The sequence below is a fragment of the Indicator indicator genome, chromosome 21 (assembly GCF_027791375.1).
Source record: "Indicator indicator isolate 239-I01 chromosome 21, UM_Iind_1.1, whole genome shotgun sequence".
In the NCBI taxonomy this organism is placed as follows: Eukaryota; Metazoa; Chordata; class Aves; order Piciformes; family Indicatoridae; genus Indicator; species Indicator indicator.
The window spans coordinates 13,153,727-13,173,911 of record NC_072030.1 but is presented as its reverse complement, the minus strand read 5'-3'; the positions used below and the strand labels follow the sequence as shown (position 1 = coordinate 13,173,911).

Genomic DNA, 20,185 nt, shown 5'->3' with positions numbered 1-20,185 from the left:
AAGGGAGGTTGTAGCCAGGAGGGGGTTGGTCTCTTCTCCCAGGCAACCAGCACCAGAACAAGAGGACACAGTCTCAAGCTGCACCAGGGGAGGTTTAGGCTGGAGGTGAGGAGAAAGTTCTTCACAGAGAGAGTGGTTGGCCATTGGAATGGGCTGCCCAGGGAGGTGGTGGAGTCACCATCCCTGGAGGTGTTCAAGAGGGGATTGGACATGGCACTTGGTGCCATGGTTTAGATAGTCATGAGGTTTAGGGTGACAGGTTGGACTCGATGATCTTTGAGGTCTCTTCCAACCTTCTTGATTCTATGATCTGTGTGTCATGAATGCATGGAATCATAGAATTGTTTGGGTTGGAAAAGCCCTCTAAGATCATCACATCCAACTGTCAACCTAACACCACCCTGGCATTAAACCATGTCCCCAGGTGCCATATCTACACACGTTTTGTACACCTCCAGAGGTGACTCCACCACCTCCCCGGGCAGCCTGTTCCAATGCCTCACCACTCTTGCAGTAAAGAAATTTTCCCGAATACCCAATCTAAACCTCTCCTAGCACCCTGCTTTATTAATTAAGAAAGTTGAATGTTCACTATTAAGATTTAAAAGCGCTCTTCTGTTGTTTATGGAGCAAACACATCTCGGTGCCAACAGGCCCGAGGCTCTTTGCTCTCCAGGCCTCACCCGAGGCCTGCTCCTTCCCTGCGGGGCCAGGAGTCCCGTGCTCAGGCAGGCGGAGAAGCACCCCTGGCCGCTGCCTTTCGCCCAGGTCGTGGTTCATTTGCACCTGAAGGTAGATGGTGCAGTTTGTGGGTGGGAGGCTGGGCAGGGGTGGCGGCAGAGGGCCCCGCACACCCTTGACCCGGCGCCATAGCGGCGCCAGGCGCTGAGAGCCCACCCCCGGGAGGGGGTCCGCGGCACGCGCTCGGGGGAGGTGCTGAGTCACGCTGGGGTAGCAGAAGAGCGCTGATAGGCTCCGCCTCCCGGAGGGCGGGCTTACGTGCGGGAACGTCACCAGCACTATAAGAAGCCCGGCGCGGGGTAGCTCTTCTCCACAGCGCTTCGGCGAAGCTGAGCCAGGCGGGTTCCTGCGTCAACAGTGTTTGGACGGAACCGGCCGCGCTCGGACCCGCCGCTGCCTTCTCCATCACTACCACTGCTACAACTGTTTAACCGCGCACCGGCTCACCTCGCTCAAACCAGCAGCCATGGCAGCGCCTCCATCCCAAGTGCGCCAGAACTACCACCAGGACTGCGAAGCCGCCATCAACCGCCAAATCAACTTGGAGCTTTACGCCTCCTATGTGTACCTCAGTATGGTGAGTGGCTCAGCCATGGGGCTTTGTCCTGTGTGGGGCCTGTTGTAGGAGGGTGAAAGGGAAGGAGAGGAGAGGTGTGAGGCCTGCTTGGGGCCTAGTTGCTTCTGGCGGTGCTCAAGTGGGGGCAGGGGATTTAGCCCGACTTCGAGGGGCGGCCCGTCCGGTGCGACCTCTGCCCAGGCAGGGATCTGGGCCCGACCTGTGATTAGGCCTTGCCCGGGTGGGAAGTGTCGCGACCTCTGTGCGAGGCCTAACAGAGAAAGGGGAGAGAACGGTTTGGAGAGGGGGCAGGAGTGTTGGGGGAGGGTCTTGCTAGTGCGGTGGGGTCGCCTGTGTCGTGTGCTCCCCCTGCTCTGCTCTCCGGGATGGGCCAGGCCGGTGCTGTCCACGCCCGCTGGCCGAACCCCCCCTGTCCGGGGTGGGGGTTCCCAAGCAGCGGGTGGGGCCTGCGGGCGCAGCCGCACTCTTCCTCCTTCTCCTCTTACTCTTTTTTCTCTTCCCCGGACTCCGGGCTGGTCTGGGCCTTCCCCTCGGGGGTGGGGCGGTCGCTTGTTTTTGTAGGTGAGGCTTATCTCTGTGGCGAACTTTAGTGACACGTTAACCGCTGTCTGTCCGTTGCCCTTGGCGGACTCCTTATCAGCACTGCTCAGCAGCTTTCAAGAAGCTCTGCCCTTGGGGCTGGGCTGGATAGTAGGTGTTGCCTAACAAAGCGATTGGCACCTTTCCACGTTTGTCTCTGAGGCAAGTTTTTTTTCGTTCGTGGTTTTCAAAGTGAATTGGTAGGAATCCGTGGTTTCTTTGGCGCTGTGCTTACATACTTCACTTGGCATGACTCTGCCCACTTTAGCCATATCTGGTCCAAACAATGGCTCTGACCCTTGTGCAGCAGTTTTGGTGCTTCAGACGTGTAGGTAACTTGCAGCATCATTAGGAAGTTTCAATATGTTGGGCACTTAAATGTAGAACTTCACAGACTTGACTGAACCTCAACTAATTCTGTGGGTGACAGTAGCACACAAGCACCGGTGATTTGCCTGGGATCTCCAAGCTGGTGGTGTAAGAGGAGAGAATTCAGAAGTTGATGGGGTAAATAACTGGCAGTTGACACAAAGCTTCCCATTGAATCCTGCCTAGTGGCTCTGACCACAGAACAAACAACTGTGTGATGGTTTCTAACTGCTGCTACAGTTGGATTGGCTTTCAAAATAGGTGATCGTGTATGTGCTGTTGCAAATGCATTTTAGTTCAGTTCAGCTTTTGTCTTTCAAATGTAGCACTGACTTTTCCTCCTCCCCTCAAAGTAGAAAGTCTTTCACTTGGTCTAATCCCTGCTGAGCCTGGTGAAGCATGGGACCTTTATTGCAGAGATAGGTTAAAGTTTTTGGCCAGCTTAGTTGGCATTGCCACTCAGACACCGATCTTTTAAACAAATCTCAACCAAACAAAAGGAGCAGGAAAGAATTGAAAAGGGTTTTTCAAGGCATTTGAAAGGTGCTGGGAAGGACATGCTTTTGTGGGGAGTTTTGTATCTCCAGAACTGAACCACAAAAAATGTTTAGTTGCGTCCTTGGTGTTTGTAGTAGGTTAAATTTTAATCCTAATCAAGAAAATCGACCTTGCTCCCCAGGGAAGTTTTGTCATGCTGCCCTGCTGTCGTTAGTGCTTCTGCTAGCCTTGGCTCCAGCTCCCTTGAAGCAGGGCTGATGGGAGACCTATCTGGAGGCACAGCATGGCCTTGGCTTTGTGTGGCTGCTGGAGTGAAGCTTGGGGTTTTGAACATACAAATTCTTCTCTTGCAGTCCTACTATTTTGACCGGGATGATGTGGCCCTGAAGAACTTTGCCAAGTACTTCCTGCACCAGTCCCATGAGGAACGGGAGCATGCTGAGAAGCTGATGAAGCTACAGAATCAGAGGGGAGGACGCATCTTCCTGCAGGACATCAAGGTGAGGAGTGGAGCTGTGGACATTCAGAAGAGATTGGTGGTCTGTCTGCAGGTTGGAAGGGGGGGGAAGTTCCCTTGTGACAGATGAGCACAGCTCACTGCTGCCATCTGTTCATGGCACTGGCATTCAGCCTAAAATTTAGAGATGGGTAGTAATTAGATAATTTGTGCTGGTCAGGTGATTAAAAGTAAGAGGATGCCTTGCCCTGGGTGCTTTGCTGTGGGGTGGGGGACTAGAATACATCTGGTTCATCTACCTTAAACTTAACAGCAGCAGCCTTCTCTGCAGTCTGTGGTATAGAACTCTTGACTTGCTTGCTGTGGCAACATGAACTCCTCAGTCCCCATTTGCTTGTTAAGGCTCATGCAAGGTCTCATGGCCCTGCTTTCTTGGGGTCACTTTAAATGATTTGGAACAGCAAAAAAGAAGCTATGTCACAGGGCCAGTTTAGTGCAAGACAACTCCTCCTGGGGAAAAGAGTGGTGGGCACTTGAAGAATTCTCTTGCCTGAATTTGAGGGCTTGTAAATAGCAGACTCAATAAAGGCAGTTCTGAGCTGGACTGGACTTGTCTGGACTGGTGTCATAACTGCTTAGTTGAGGTTGTGCCCTTTGCCTACTTTAAAGCAAATGTTTAAGCCATTAGATCAAACAGGAGGGAGAGAGTAGGTGCTGTAGATGTCTTGCCTAAAAGTTTGGAGAAGATCATATGAGAACTTAGGGAATGGAGACAAATCTGGGGCTCAGTGTGTCCAGCACACTGTTCTGTGTTGATGCCAAGTGTTTGAAGGTAGCTGCATGCTTAAACTTGAAACGGGTGCAAAAGGTTTTGCTCCCTGATGGTGTGTGGGTACTTACAGAAAATGTTCCTCTGCTTTCCCCTTCCAGAAGCCTGACCGTGATGACTGGGAGAATGGCCTGACTGCCATGGAATGTGCCCTGCACCTGGAGAAGAATGTGAACCAGTCACTGCTAGAACTGCACAAACTGGCAACTGAAAAGAATGACCCACATGTAAGTGCTGAAGCTGAGAGTGTGGCTGTGCAGTGAGGGGGCTTGTAGGTGTCTAATGGTCAGTTTGGGACCAAGCTGTGCCATCATTCCTCATGGTGAAAACTGAACTTGTGCAGCCTCTCCAAAGGGAAGGGACCTGGTGTCAGCCTGTACCACAGCCATTTGGTGGGATAATTGTCAGGAGGACCAGTTGCAGTCTTCGAAGCTGGCCTTGCAGAACATTGGCTGCATGGCTCTGTTCAAACTCTTCTGTTGCTCTTGGGATCAGAGCACTTGTGAACAGCATTTTGAAGAGAAGTTATTTACCAAGCTCTGTGAAGAAGACTTGGTTTTGTAGGGGATGAGTTCTGGCTTAAACCAGTGGGTCCCTGTAAGGCCTTTCCTATAAGGTTATTTTGGAGTCACTTCTTCCAAATACAAAAAAGCCTCAAACTTCAGAACACAGTACTTCAAGTTTCCTGACAGACATAAATCACTAGCAAAGGTTCTTAGTATCGGGAAGAGATGTGTATGTCTGAATTGAGTATTCCTGGGAGTGTCCTGAGTAAGGTACAGGGACTTCAAAAGAAAAGTTGTGGAGGCTCCAACTTTGGAAGTGTTCAAAGCCAGACTGAATGGGGCCTTGAACAACCTGGTCTAGCAGGAAGCATCCCTGCCCATGGCAGGGGGATTGGAATGAGATAATCTTTAGGGTTCCTTCCAATCCAGATCACTCTGATTCCATGACCATTCTGGAGGTGTAAATCCTCACAGTCATGAATTCAAATGCTGAGGGCTTCTGAACATGTTGAGAAACTTGATTCTTGTATTGAGGAAAAGAAGGAATTTGGAGCTGACACTTGTTCCAGATCCCTCCAGTGCAGTGTGCCTAGATAAGCCTGCCTCAGCTTGGTCTTGTCCTGGCATTGCTGAGTCAGAACTAAAAGCTTCTTCCTCTTGGGTATCTTCTGCAGCTTTAACATTTTGTTCCCTAAGGAAAGGAGCAGGTAGGACTGGTGGGATTTCAGATGCTGCTTCAGTGGGGTCAGCTGTATCCAGGCTTTAATCTCTTGTCTCCCTTGCAGTTGTGTGACTTCATTGAGACTCACTACCTGGATGAGCAGGTAAAAGCCATCAAGGAGCTGGGTGACCATGTGACCAACCTGAGGAAGATGGGGGCACCCAAGTATGGCATGGCAGAGTACCTCTTTGACAAGCACACCCTTGGGGACAGTGACAATGAGAGCTGAAGGCTTGCCAACAGCCACCCTCTGGGTTTCAGTGGGACTCCTACCTTACTGTCCAGCCATGCATGCATCTTCAGCTATCTAGATCAGCAGTTGTCATACTCTGTACCAAATACTACCCTCTCCTCTTGTCTTGTGTGTATTGCCCTCCATCCAATAAAGTGACTTGGTTCAAGCTGGCTTTTCCTATTTCTCTTAAGAGCGAGAAGCCTGGACTTGCTGGACTGCTCCAGAGTCTCTGACAGTCACCTTGGGTGTGGATGAAGGAATATTGGAGGGATCATAGATGGACCAGGTTATACTTGCTTAGTGCTCCTCTAAGTGATATCCTCTCCTCCAAATCTAGTAGGATCCACTGCAGGAATTGCTCAGTGGCTGAAGTTTAAAATGCTTTCACCATGAGCTGTTGCTCTCATGAATGGAGAGGAGGAGGAGGAAGGCTTGAGTATCTGGGCTTCTGAATCACAGGCCAGCCTGTGAAATTAGATGAGGCACCTGAAAGGGGGTTGGTGCTTCACTGGGCATTGTGCCTAGTACATGGCAGCGCTCCTGGGTGTGGAGAAAATGCTGAACCAAGCCATGATCTGTGGGCTGGGGCTGAAACCCCAGTGCTGCAGGATTGCTTTGGGGACATGCAGTTGCAGTGGGTGGTGTCTAGGTCTTGTGGCTGTACTTGGCGGGCAGCTGTGGGGAAGGCACTGGAGGGGGTGTGGGAGGTAAATTTGTCACATGCCTGATGTGATCTAGGAGGAGAGCTAGGCAGCTGTTCCTGGACACAGAAGTAGGAAAAATTCTGTGGTTTCTCCAATTCCTCTTGCATGCAAGCTAAAATGAGGAAACAGAACATGGTCCTGGGCTTCAGCCTTGCTTTTATTTTCTTGGGGGAGGATAGTAAGAACTCAGCTGTGTGGTGTCTGCCACCATCCTGATGACTTTCTGTAAGCACCGTCAGATCAGTGCTAGATGTGATGTGGAACCCCAAAAGGAAGCAGTGTGCTGGGCAAACACTGACTGCAGCCACCTGCCTTAGTGGATGTGTGCCCAGCCTTACCCCACTGCTTTCCCAGTACTGGGAACCACCACCTGGACATCCAGAAGCTCTGTGTCACAAATGATGTGACTTGCTTCAGTCCCTGACTCTCCCTGGAGTGTCTTGTCAGTGGTGCAAGTCCTGCCTGAGTCTCATTATGGATCTTGTGATACTGTAAAGCTCAAGCTCCAATTCTTTCTGTGGTGAGGAGGGGGCAGGTTCCTTGTTAACCATATTGCTCTTTTGGGGCTACAGCTGCACTCCAGGTTCTTCAGACTGGTACCTGCTGAGCTGTTTGGTATCTGCAATACTTCACACTCCCAAGTCTTTTGTTCTTTGGCTGCCAATCTAGAGGAATTTAATGTTTGTTTTGTGGTTGCAACACTGAAGTGCTGAGGCCAGCAACAGTGTGTTGGTGCTAGCTGGAGCCTAGGTTGAGCTCCAGCTGTGCATGCTCCAGCAAATGTTTGGCTGCAGTGGCCTGCTTGAGGGGGTGCCAGGGTGGCCAGATGTGGAGAGATGGTGATATCACATGGCAGGTATCTCCATGGAACTGTGTGTGTCTCTTGGTCTCCTCTAGCTGTACTGATCTAGCTGCTCTTCACATGTGCTTTCACTGGTCTCCATGATCACCTCCATCAGCCCCACGTAGTCACCTTCAGCTAGAGAGATGCCAGAGTCATTGGGGGATGGACTCTCTGCTCTACTTGGCTCTTTGGTGGGGGGCGTATTAGAGCTTCCATTTCCAGTATCCCTTGTGTTCCTGGAAACCTCTGCTGGAAGCTGGTCTGGAGCACTGGCTGCGTCTTCTAAACTGAGGCTGTGAGTGTCGGAGCCCATGTTTGCCATCTGGGATCTCTCCAGCACTGGAGATGTTACAGGAGTGAAGGAGAAGCAGAAGGAGGTGCTGCCCCCAGGGGTTTTGTTACTGGGGGTGTGAAAGGCACTGGAGTGCTCCGAATTAGGGGTGGCTGATGCTGTGTTCTCCAGGCTCAGCCATGGCGGGTGGGAAGCTTTCAAGCTCTTCAGACTCTTGAAGCTTCCCTGCTTCTCGTGGTCTGGGGATTCTGCTAGGAAGGGGAATTTAGGGCTGTCTGATGCTGTGGACTGAGCTCCTGGACTTGCTGTGGTGGCAGCTTCTCTGCCTTTACTGTTGGAGTTGCTCCTCTCTTCCACCGTCCCGGCCAGTGAGTCGGGACCTTTGCTGCGATCCGTCGGCCAAACAAAGGTCTCCTTTGCAGCGGAGCCCAGGGAGCTCTGGCTCCTGTAGACATCACTGACTCGGGAAGGTGAGGAGCTAGCAATGACATCCCTCAGGGAAGTCGAGCAGGCAGCGATGCTGGAGAGGGCAGGAGGCTTCTTGCGGCCTTGGCGCCTGGAAGGGAAGATCATGGGGATGGAGCTGATGGGTGTCTGCGGAGCGCTGTAGAATCCAGGCCTCTCGTAAAACGGCGTCGACATGAAGGCGTCAAAGTCCCTCAGCTTTCTGTCTTCGCTGTCCCACTGCTCCTGTGAGGTGGAGTCTGCCCTTGGCTGGTTGATGCTGCAAGGGCTCCCAGGTTTGCCCATGTCTTGATAGGTGTAATGGGAGAAGGGGGACGTGGGGTCTCCTCGCCTGCGCAGCAGGTTCATCCGGGAAGAGGACCTGGAGAAGCTTGGCGACTGGACACCAAGGAGGCGGCCCAGGTGTCCCAGTAATGGTGTGGAGTGGTTGGCTTCCTCGTTCTCTTTGATTTGCTCCAGGGGCTGGAACTCCATCTCTTCTTTCTGCATGCTGGGGGAAGGCAAAATGGGCTGTTAGGTGGTCTCAAATGGAAGGGGTTTGTGGCGGAGAGGTTGCAGCCCTGGGAATGCTACTGCCACTGGCCAGCCTCACTTCCTGGTACAAGGAGCAGCTGAGGGACCTGGGGTTGTTGAGCCTGGAGAAAATGAGGCTGAGGGGAGATCCTCTGGCTCTCTGCAACTCCCTGCAAGAAGGCTGGAGCCACAGAATCAGCCAGGTTGGAAGAGACCTCCATGATCATGAAGTCCAACCAATCAAGCCCGGTGAGGGTTGGACTGTTCTCCCAAGGAGCAACTGACAGGACAGGAGAAAATGGACTCAAGTTGCCTCAGGGGAGGTTTAGGTTGGATGTAAGGAACAATTTCTTGCCCTTGAGGATTGTCAAGGCCTGGCCCAGGCTGCCCAGGGCAGTGGTGCAGTCCCCATCCCTGGAGGGGTTTCAAAGCCCTGGAGATGTGGTGCTGAGGGCCATGGTTTGGTGGTGCCCTGGCAGTGCTGGGGGAAGGGTTGGGCTCCATGATCTTAAAGGCCTCTTCCAACCAGAATGGTTCTGTGATTCTATGATTCCACTCCTCGTGTTTAATCTCCTGCACAAGACCTGATCCAAGGTGTAGATGTGGCTGCTCTGGCAGCCTGTGGCTGTGCTCACCTGATGTCAAAAGTTGAGCCAAGGAAGGATGGCCTCTTGTACTCGGCAGTGGCTGCGGTGTAGGGTGGCTGGGGATCAGGCTCATTCCAGTACAGATCCTTCTCCAGAATGGGTAAATCCTGATGCATCTCATCCACTGCCATAAGGGAGACCTGGAGGGGACAGCAGAAGTGTCCCCCAGCATTCTGTGTGCCCAGTGTCAGTGGGTGAAGGAATGCAGGGCAGGAGGAAGCAAGGCGTGTGGCTGGGTGTGCTCTGTGGTTTTCTGCCACTTGGGTTGTTTTGCACACAGAGATGTCATTGATTGGAAGCAAAGAGATGCTGAAGGAGACAGGAAAGTGATAGCCACACCAGGATAGGAGGGCTCTGTGTGAGGAAGGGCTGAAAGTGGAGAGTTACTGCATGGGAGAAAGTAAGGGAGACAGTTTTAGACACAGTATGGAAAAGCTGGGGAGAAGCAGGAATGATGTCACTGACAGATAGTGAGGGTGTGAGGGCAGTCTGGATCCATTGTGTGTACCAGAGCATGGACTAAAGCTGCAGCTGCTGTCTGCAAAGATACTCCAAAAGCACAGTCTTCTCTAGTGTGGGGAGGTCTTCCTGGCACAGGGCTTGCCCTACATTCTTCCTGGAGCCTGGGATGTGTTCCTGACTGCTGAGGGGTAACACTGAGCTGGCTGCCTTCACCCTTGTGTTTGTTGGGGAGCCTTATGCTCTCCTCCTGTTCTCCTAGCTATCTCCTTCTGGAGGTCTTGCTGCAGGGACGTTGCACTAGATGACCTTTAAAGGTCCCTTCCAACCTAAACCATTCTGTGATTCCCTGAGCCTAGACTCATTCTAAACACACAGCCACTTATGCTCTCCTCCTGTTCTCCTAGCTATCTCCTTCTGGAGGTCTTGCTGCAGGGACATTGCACTAGATGACCTTTAAAGGTCCCTTCCAACCTAAACCATTCTGTGATTCCCTGAGCCTAGACTCATTCTAAACACACAGCCACTTATGCTCTCCTCCTGTTCTCCTAGCTATCTCCTTCTGGAGGTCTTGCTGCAGGGACATTGCACTAGATGACCTTTAAAGGTCCCTTCCAACCTAAACCATTCTGTGATTCCCTGAGCCTAGACTCATTCTAAACACACAGCCACTTATGCTCTCCTCCTGTTCTCCTAGCTATCTCCTTCTGGAGGTCTTGCTGCAGGGACGTTGCACTAGATGACCTTTAAAGGTCCCTTCCAACCTAAACCATTCTGTGATTCCCTGAGCCTAGACTCATTCTAAACACACAGCCACTTCAGGAAAGTGCAAGGGCAACAGGGACAGATTCTCTGCCCCATTGCAGGAAGGGGAGGTGGGCAGCAGAGCTGTTCCAGGAGCACTCTGGGACTGCATGGATGGGGCTTGCTGCTTCTGTGTTCCTCTGCAGACCAGGACTCATCTGGAAGACCCTGGCCTCCACTTTACCTGCAGGTTCCTGTCGATGAGCCAGTTGGTTTCAAAGTCATCATCGTCCTCCCCAAAAGGGTTGATGAGTTGCTCAGCCACCTGCATGTGAGGAGCACATAGCAAAAGTCATCACGGTCTTACCTGCCCCTTTTCCTGCAGGGAGAAGGCCTGTGGGGCAGAGCCAAGTGTGAAGTCCCCTGGATTCAGAGCAATGCTCTTTCTCCTAGATAGAGGTGGGTTAAACAATGGAGGTGGGTTTAAAAAATGGAGGTTTGCCAGTGGCTGGGAGATATTTGGCCACACAGATAACTGTCCCTTGTCCTGTAGCAACTGCAGACCCCCACTGCAGGCAGAGTGCAGCCCACTGCCTCTCTCTTTTGGCCCTAACTTGTCGGGACCAAAGCTTAGGAAAGGTGGAACCAATGCCCAGGGTGAGACACTCAGAAACTGAGGTGGTCTTGGAATACCCTCAGCCCCTCTTGGTTCCCCTTTTGTCTGCCCATAGGCCAAAGACCACAGCTGAGTTTCTGGTGAGCACACCTGGGAGAAGCCTTGGCTGGGTCAGATTCCAGCTCCAGGCATGCCTTCTTGGGCTTACCTTTAACCAGCCAGCATAGAAGAAGAACTGCAAAAATGTAAACACAGGCACAAAGAGATCCAGCTCGTGGCCAGGGTAGGCTTTCTCTGGGTCCAGGAACTGCCTCCCAATCAGACAAGCCAGGAAGAAGCTGTAAACAGCCACGGTCACCACCTGGGGGAGATGCCAGGGGACACACCAGAGGAGCTTGAATTCTCAGCTTGCTTTTCCAGTATCTGCCTTCAGTCCCACCCCAGACAACTGCAAAGCTGCTGGCCCTGAAGCCTTCAGAAAGCCTTGAGTTCAGTCAGCACAGGCTTCTCCTCTGCTTTTTGCAGGAAGAAGCATTTCCACTGCAGAAAGTTTTAAATATGCCCTTTGCCCTTTACAGAATTCCCAGCATGGTGGGGGTTGGAAGGGACCTCTGGAAATCATCTAAAGCACGGGCACCCACAGAAGCTTGCCCAGGATCACAATGTCCAGGTGGGTTTGGAATCTCTCCAGAGAAGGAGACTCCATAACCTCTCTGGGCAGCCTCACAGGGCAGTGTTCCCTCGTGCCAGGAGCTGGTGTTTGAGCTGCTGCACACACTGTACTCCACTCCATGCTGTCCCTGGAATGACATCTGTGTAGGCATCACAAAAACATGGTGGCAGAAGACAGCATGTGATATCCTGAGTGGAAAGCCCTTAAAGAGCTGCCCCATGGTTGCATGGTGGGTCTGCTGCTGAAGTGGGGGCTGCTGTGAGCTCTTCATTCCTGCCCTTGCCTCTCCTGAAGGCTGCCTGAAGCCCCTCATGGCTCAGTCCAAGCTGGCAGGCTGCTTCCAAGTCAGGAAGGGGAACCTTGGCAGTGCTTCCAGCTTTGAACTAGCTCCTTCCTGGTCCTTTTTTTTTTGTATTTCCCTATTTGCTCTCCCAGATTTCAGGCTGCAATGAGCTTTGTGCTTTTCTCTGTAGTCATGGGAGTGGAAACTTCCCCTTTTCAGATTAAAAGCAGCTGAGGTTTGTGTGTCATCTCTTGATGCAAGAAGCAAGAGGCTTCAAAACAAACCCTCAGCATCACATGACTCTGGAGCAAGCTCTGCAGTTCCTCTCAACCAGCACAGGGCTGGCTCATGATGGGCAAGATTCAGTGCCTGGGCTGATGGACTGTGATGGGCACCTATAAATAAATGAGTCGTGTGCTGCAGAGGGGACAAAGATCTGCTTGGATGTTGCTTTTGCTCCCAGTGTGAGGACACTGTGCAGGAACAGAGTTTCCCAACACGTTCCCCATTAACCTTCAGGGTTGTGTGAAGGTAACAGTTCCCCTTTCATGGTGGAGGCCATTAATGTTATCTGAGCAGCTGGATTGTGTGAGAGGAAGGAGCAAGGTGGTGCCAAAGTGTCTGCCTAGGTCTGCAGAGCTATGGAACTGCTGGAGAGGGTCCAGAAGAGGCTCTGAAGATGCAGAGGGGCCTGGAGCATCTCTGGGAAGAGGAAAGGCTGAGAGCCCTGGGGCTGCTGAATCTGGAGAAGAACAGCCCCAGAGGGGATCTGCTCAGTATCTAAGGGGTGGGGGGCAAGAGGCTGGGACCAGACTCTTGTCAGTGGTGCCCAGGGACAGGACAAGGGGCAGAAGGCACAAACTGGAACCCATCTGAAGACGAGAAAAAAACTTGTTTGGTGTGAGGATATGCTGGAGGCCTGGAGCAGGCTGCCCAGAGAGGTTGTGCAGTCTCCTTATGTGGAGAGCTTCCAACCCCCCCTGGCCATTGTGCTGCTGGGCAAGTTGCTGTGGGTGCCCACCTCTAGCAGGGGGGTTGGACTGGATAATCTCCAGGGGTCCCTTCCAACCCCCATCACACTGGAATACTGTGAGCCCAGTACATGCACAGAGCTCTCACACAGCACAGCTCCATCAGAGCTGCCCTATGTACTGGAGCAGCTTTGCTTCAAACAGATCTCAGCTGTGCTGAGGATGAAGAAGGTGCTTTGGGAATGTGCCCCCTGCAAGATGGTGCAGGGAGTGGATCTGTGGGTTTCCCATGTGCTTGTGTGGCACAAGCTGTGGTTTGTAACCCCTGGACAGGAGGTGTTTCTGGGTTAGGGGCATAAGGCTGGGGGTGTGGTGCTGAGCTGCAGGTGTTGGTGGGGATGAGGGGTCTGAGTGTATCTCAGCATGGTCCATGAGTGGGTCAGGTGTGGATATAAGTGGGGGTGCCCCTTGCAGCATGGTCAGGCAGGCAGCAGAGCAATAGAAGTGAGAGATTCCTCCTCACCTGAGTGTAGACCAGGGGGATGCTGATCCAGTCGTAGCCATAGAGCCGCCCGCACTGGCTGCGCAAGGTGTTGAGCTCCTGCAGCAGGGAAAAGGAATGTCCTGGCCACAGGACTCTGCAGCTCCTTGCTGGGCTACTGAGCCCCTCTAGCCCCATTGCCCTGCATTTCTCCAGCCAGTTCCCTTCTGCTCACACCTTCTCTGAAAGGTGAGGCTCAGCCAGGGTTCCTAACCCCTTGATGCCCAGCCTCACCCCAGCAGACCACCAGCAGGGTCTCATCTGACCCTAGAAGAACTCCTTGCTGCTTGGGCTGCCTCTGTCTGAGCCCAAGATCTCTTTCTACCTCACTTCTAGCACAGTTTATTTCCTCACAAAGTGAGCAGCCAGCAGATTAGGCAAAGAATGTCTCAGGAGCATCCACTTCTCTCTCCTGTCAGTGTAGTGAGTTTAGCTAAATAGTCCAGAGGAGACCCCTCTCTCTCTGGGCAGATGACTCTCACTCCAGGCAGCAGAAACAATGTGGCTTTCACTGCACATGAATAGCAGGAAGGATGAGCTGCTCTGGATCCTTTTTTCTCTGCAGCTGGGCAGGGATAGTTGCCAGGTCTTGCCTGTGGAGCATGGCCTGCTTCCCAGCACTATCCAAGAGTTTTCAATAGTGACATTTTCTACAGGAACCTTGGGTGCTGGGAATGTTCTTGACCTCTCCTGATCTCTTTGAGAGAAATCTTTCCATCTGTATCCTAGAGACTTCCACTGGCCACTGTTGTTGGCTGCTCTGGAATGTGTAAAGGCTGGAGGAAGGCTGCTGACGGACCTGCTACGTAGATGCCTCCCACTTCCACACCTAAATGTGAGCCCCTTGGTCCTGCCTCACCATTCCTATTCCTTGCCTGACTCTGGACAGCCCTGTAGTTCCACTTAGAGGGCTGGATGAGGATCTCAAACATCTGTCACTCACATTCAGGATGCCTTGGAGCAGCACACTGTCCCGGATCCTCCCGTCGTTCCTTGCTTTCACAGCCAGGTTGGAGAACCACACACAGGGGATCCAAAACTTGTTGTGGGGGGAATTCAAGCTCTCAAACTTCTTGTGCTCTTCTGGTGTCATGAGACCTGGGTGGAAAAGAGTAACTTGGAGAGGGATGGCCACAGAGGGCAGAAAGGAATTTGATCTGGTCTGAAATGAAAACATCTAAATCTCAGGTGGTCACCTTAACTCTCCTTAAAATGTCAGGAAAGCCTCAGGCACTCAGCCTGGGGGAGAAGTCTGTTCTAAAGCATTGAGTTACAGAGTTTATCTCATTTCCCTCTGGATGGCTGCAGCACACCTGACCAGATCACAGGCAGCAGGGAGATAAAGCACTGCTGAGGGTGCAGTCGCCTGCTCTACATAGACATTTGTGGAGACTGGGATCACTTGCATCCTGTTTGTCCCTCTGGATTGCAGTGGGAACCCAGCTGAGTAGGGCAGGTGCAAACATCTCTCTTTGGGCAGATTGGAAAATGTTGCACCTTGAGGAGCATCTCCAGAGGGGATTCAGAGAACTCAGCACTCAAGGTCAGAGGTCTGAGGCTCCAATTCACACCTGCCCAGTGGAAAACTGTTGCCCTGAGGGAGGACAAACGTCCTCCTTGGCAAGGAGCTGCTCGTGCTCTGCTCTAGAGCTGTGCACAGGGTCATTTAGAGGAAGTTTAGGTTGGATACTAGGAGGAATTTCTTTACTGCAAGGGTGGTCAGCAATACCAACTCATCTCCAGCCTAGAGGCCACATGGCCCTTTCCAAGGCTCTTTGCCCCAAAACAACAGATAGGCTGAGCTGGGGTTATTCAGCCTGGAGAAGAGAAGTCTCTTGGAAGGGCTGCCTTCCAATACCTGAAGGGATCCTGCAGGAAGGCTGCAGAGGGACTTTTCATGAGGGTGTCCAGTGACAGGACAAGGGGGAATGGTTTGAAGCTGAGAGAGAGTGAGCTCAGGCTGGATCTTAGGAAGAGGTTCTTCAGTACAAGGGTGGTGAGACTCCGGAATAAGCTGCCCAGGGAGACTGTGGATACCTCCTCCTTGGGGGTGTTCAAGTCCAGGTAGTTTGGACGTGGCCTCGAGCAGCCCAGCCTAGTTGAGAGGGAGGTTGGAGCAGATGATCTCTGAGGTCCCTTCCGACCCAAGCCATTCTCTGACTCGTTCTACGCCAGCCAGCAGCCTGCACGGTGTGGGAGGTGCGCAGAGGGGGCGGCACTGACCTGCCCTGACGACGTGCTCCATGCTGGGGAAGCGTTTGTAGACGGCGGTGCTGACGGAGCGCAGGATCAGGACGCTGCAGAGGTTGCTGTAGCGCATCAGCGTGCGGCGCAGCAGCCGCCCGTACTCGTCCTCCCCGTCCACGTTGCAGGACACCAGGTTCATGATGCGGTCGGGCCAGGGGATGCTCTCGTACTGAGCCCACCAGCGGGACACCACCAGAGCCACGTAGAAACCTAGAGGTGAGCCGAGGGAATTAACCGAGGCCTGAAGGAGCGGGGGATGGAAGCGCTCATGTGGAGCGGGGTGGGGTCTGGTGCTGCTCGCAGGGGGTTGCAGTTGTGCCTGGGGGACGATTCAGATCTTCATGCGTGGTGGGTTGAAAATTTCCCCCCAACATGAAATTTGCCAGACCAGCTCGGCCGGAAGCAAATGAAAGCTGTTAGCAGAGAATCACAAAAACATTCAGGTTGGAAAAGACCCTCAGGATCACCGAGTCCAACCAATAACCCTACTCGACAAAATTCACCCCTAAACCATATCCCCAAGTGCCACATCCAAACGGCCTTTAAACACGTGTGTGGCCAGCAGGTCAAGGGAGGGGATTCTCCCCCTCTGCTCAGCTCTGGTGAGACCCCACCTGGAGTACTGTGTCCAGTTCTGGAGCCCCTATTACAAGAGGGATATGGGCATGCTGGAAGGTGTCCAGAGAAGGGCCACCAGGATGATCAGAGGGCTGGAGCACCTCTCCTATGAGGAGAGACTGAAAGAGTTGAGGCTGTTCAGTCTGGAGAAGAGAAGGCTCCCAGGTGACCTTCTTGCAGCCTTCCAGTATCTGAAGGGGGCTACAAGAAAGCTGGGGAAGGACTTTTGAGGATATCAGGTAGTGATAGGACTGGGGAGAATGGAACAAAGCTGGAAGTGGGGAGATTCAGGCTGGACATGAGGAAAAAGTTCTTCCCCATGAGAGTGGTGAGAGCCTGGAATGGGTTGTCCAGGGAGGTGGTTGGGGCTCCATCCCTGGAGGTGTTTAAGGCCAGGCTGGACAAGGCTCTGGGCAGCCTGATGTAGTGTGAGGTGTCCCTGCCCATGGCAGGGGGGTTCGAACTGGATGATCCTTCCAACCCTGACTGATTCTATGATTATGATGGAGGAACATCCAGGGGTGGTAATGTTGCACAGATTCTTACCAAATAAATATTATGTGGGGAAAATCACCACAGAAATTAATAAACAGCACAAGGACCACCCCCTAGGCAAATACCAGGGGAAGCTAATAGCTTCTCCCTTCCCTGCCTCCTCCCCTACCCCCCTGACATGAGGGACAAGAGAAAGAACCAGAGAAGTTAATACCAGTCACACCAAAAGCAGTGCAGCCAAGGTCAAGCAGAAGTAAATTAGTATCTCCCAGCCCAAGAAAAGCAAGAAGAGAGAGAAAAATTATTTTGGTACAACTAGTTTCAGTCCTTTATCTCTTCCAATGGGATTGTTTACAACTATCATTATTTTCCTTTTTACACCCAATAGTGATTTATTTACATTTTACCACTTTCTGTTCAAGGTCTGTGAAAAAAAATGTTAAAGGCATAGCCTAAAACTGCCACACCATGCTATAAATTCAGGGTGTGGCTGCCACTATTTTTACAAGGGCTTGTAGTGATAAGGGTGGGAGGGAATGGATTGAAGCTTGAGGAGAGACTGGAAATGAGGAAGAAATTTTTGACAGTGAGGGTGGGGAGACACTGGGACAGGTTGCCCAGGGAGGTTGTGGACGCCCCCTCCCCGGATGTGTTCAAGGCCAGGTTGGATGAGGTCTTGAGCAACCTGGACTAGTGGGGATGTCCCTTCCCATGGCAGGGGGAGTTGGAACTGATGGTCTTTAAGGTCCCCTCCAACCCATTCTGTGAAGCTATGAATAGGACTGAATTTCAGTGGTGCTACTTTGTGCCTGCCCTCCTGGCAGAGCCCAGGAGATGCCACTTTGTGCTGGGGGTACCTCAGAGCTGTGATGTGGAAGGATGTCATTCTCTTCTGTTTTACAAAAGCAGAGGGAGGGCTCTGCTCAGAGGATCTTGCCTGCCTGCAGAGCTCTATCCAAGCAGGCAGAAGAAATGCTGTCCCTTGTCCCTCCCTGTGTGCTCCCAGCCATTGCTCCTTACCCAGCACGAAGGACACGGGGATTAGCTCAGCGTAGCTGTTGCAGTAGAGTGCCAGCTTCTCAAACATCAGCCTTTGGCTCTCACTCAGGATCAGCCTAAAAGGGAGAAACAGAAGCAGCAGCCTCAAGAGTCTGTGCTTTGTTGGGGCTGCTGGGACAGGAGCCTGGCAAGGGAAGACAAGGCTGGGCAGTCACAACGCTGCCACACCGTGGGGATAACCAAGTGAACAGTCCCCAGGAGCCTGGGACATCAGCCCCCCTCCCCAGAACACCCTGCTGGCCAGGGCAAAGGGGCCAGCAGTGGTCACTGGCAGTGTGATAAATGATGCAGTCAGATGTCAGGGACCACCTCTGTTTTTCTCACTCAGGACAGTGCTGTGTGGTACCAGGGGAGTGACCCAGAGCTGGGACGTGCATCATAGTTCACTTAATGGCCTGCAAAACCTCAGTCCAAGCTCTGCTCTTAGGTGTGTTGCTGCCTCTTAGAGCTGTGTTCCTGCCTCCTAGAGCTGCTTCCCTGCCTCTGAGCTGCATCTGTGATGGAATCACAGAATCTCTGAATCCCAGCATGGTCGAGGTTGGAAGAGACCTCTGGAGCTCAGCCAGTCCAAGCCCCCTGCTCCAGCAGGGCACCCACAGCAGCTTGCCCAGCAGCACAATGCCCAGAGGGGGTTGGAAGCTCTCCAGGGAAGGAGACTTCACAACCTCCCTGGGCAGCCTGCTCCAGGCCTCCAGCACCCTCACACCAAACCAGTTTCTCCTCTTCTTCAGCTGGAACCTCCTGGGTTCCAGTTTGTGCCCTCCACCCCTTGTCCTGTCACTAGGTATGACTGATAAGAATCTGCCCTCATCCTCTTGTCCCCCATAGGTCCTTTAGTTCTTCTGAGCATTTAGAAGATCCCTTCCCAGGCTGGTCTCATTTAGACTAAACAGCCCCAGGTCTCTCAGCCTTTCCTCCTCAAATTGATGCTCCTGGAACCAGCCAGGGGAGCTCCCTGTGTTTCCTCACACAAAACCACACCAGCCACAGAGCACAGCTGCCTTATCATGCATCTGTGGTCCCAGAGCTGATGTCTGTTCTCAAAAAAGTACCCAAGATATTGGCTGTTGTGTAATAAGAGAAACTCCCCAGTATGAGACACCTCCTGTACTAGCCTCCACTGATCTACTCATTGTTCTTCTGTAGGTAACCATCAAATGCAACTCTTCATCCCAGGGAAGAGAAACTCTGTCCCTTCCCAGGACAGCAAAAGGAGGTTTGTCAGCTACTAAGCCACGTTGGAGCAGTGAGGAAGGACCTTGCCTCTTCTCCTGTGGCTGGTGAGTGGTTGCCCAGCTCCCCTTCACCATAATCACTGCCCCAGTCCCATGTTGCCCAGCTGCCCTGCTCCAGGCCAGGCTGAGAGCCAGGGGCTGTGTTTGTGCTGGGGTCTAAGGATGCCTACCTGTAGACAAGACTGATGGTGAAGTAGAGAGAGATGAAAATAAGGAACTCAGAGTAGAGAAGTTTGTAGATACTTCCCTTCCATTGGAGCAGGAGCTGTGAGAAGGTGCCCAGGCGGGCATCAGCCACGCGGTTGGTGTATGTCACAGTCATCACAGCTCCTAGAGGAGGCACAAAAGGAGCAGATGTTGAAGATCACAGGATGCCAGGGCTTGGAAGGGACCTCTGAAGATCATCCAGTCCAACCCCCCTGCCAGAGCAGGACCATAGAATCCAGCACAGGTCACACAGGAATGCATCCAGATGGGGCTGGAAAGTCTCCAGAGAAGGAGACTCCACAACCTCTCTGGGCAGCCTGTTCCAGTGCTCTGTGACCCTCACAGGGAGGAAGTTCCTCCTCATGTGGAGGTGGAACCTCCTGTGCTGGAGTTTCTCTCCATTGCCCCTTGTCCTAGCACAGGGTGCAAGTGAGCAGAGCCTGTCCCCTGCCTCCTGACCCCCAGCCCTCAGCTATTGATAGACATTGATCAGATCCCCTCTCAGCCTTCTCTTCTCCAGACTGAACAGCCCCAGGGCTCTCAGCCTCTCCTCCCAGGGCAGTGCTCCAGTCCCTTCAGCATCCTCACAGCCCTCCCTTGGACTCTCTCCAGCAGACCCCTGTCCCTCCTGAACTGGAGAGCCCAAAACTGAACACAATATTCCAGGTGAGGTCTCACCAGGGCAGAGTAGAGGGGGAGAACCTCCCTGGATCTGCTGGCCACACTTCTCTTTATGCACCCCAGGATCTCATTGGTCCTCTTGGCCACCAGGGCACATTGCTGACCCGTGGAGAACTTTTTATCCACCAGCACTCCCAAGGTCCTTCTTCACAGGGCTGCTCTCTAGCAGATCACCTCCTAACCTGTACTGGTGCAATTTATTGTTCCATCTCAGATGCAGGACTCTGCACTTATCCTTGTTGAACCTCTTAGGTCCCTCTTTGCCCAGCTCTCAGTCTGTCCAGGTCTCACTGAATGGCCACACAGCAAGCTTGCACAGAGGGAGGAGACAGGAGCACCACAAGTGTCCCAGCAAGCAAGATGGAAGAAGGAAAGGAAG

At 52.7% G+C, this 20,185-nt stretch overlaps 2 protein-coding genes across 2 annotated transcripts; one reads left to right on the top strand and one right to left on the bottom strand.

Moving 5' to 3' along the window:
* Positions 1 to 1,040: 1,040 nt before the first annotated feature.
* Positions 1,041 to 5,678, top strand: LOC128974157 (ferritin heavy chain). Its single transcript, XM_054390695.1, has 4 exons — positions 1,041 to 1,318; positions 3,118 to 3,264; positions 4,152 to 4,277; positions 5,342 to 5,678. The coding sequence occupies exons 1-4, from the start codon at positions 1,208 to 1,210 to the stop codon at positions 5,504 to 5,506; spliced, it is 549 nt and encodes a 182-aa protein (XP_054246670.1). The 5' UTR covers positions 1,041 to 1,207; the 3' UTR covers positions 5,507 to 5,678.
* Positions 5,679 to 7,109: 1,431 nt separating this feature from the next.
* LOC128973897 (bestrophin-1-like) lies at positions 7,110 to 19,240 on the bottom strand. Its single transcript, XM_054390379.1, has 9 exons — positions 19,089 to 19,240; positions 17,645 to 17,739; positions 15,488 to 15,721; positions 14,208 to 14,362; positions 13,247 to 13,324; positions 11,005 to 11,157; positions 10,425 to 10,505; positions 8,966 to 9,117; positions 7,110 to 8,307 (listed from the first exon to the last, which is right to left on the bottom strand). Exons 1-9 carry the CDS (start codon positions 19,238 to 19,240, stop codon positions 7,110 to 7,112), a joined length of 2,298 nt encoding a protein of 765 aa, XP_054246354.1.
* Positions 19,241 to 20,185: the final 945 nt, after the last annotated feature.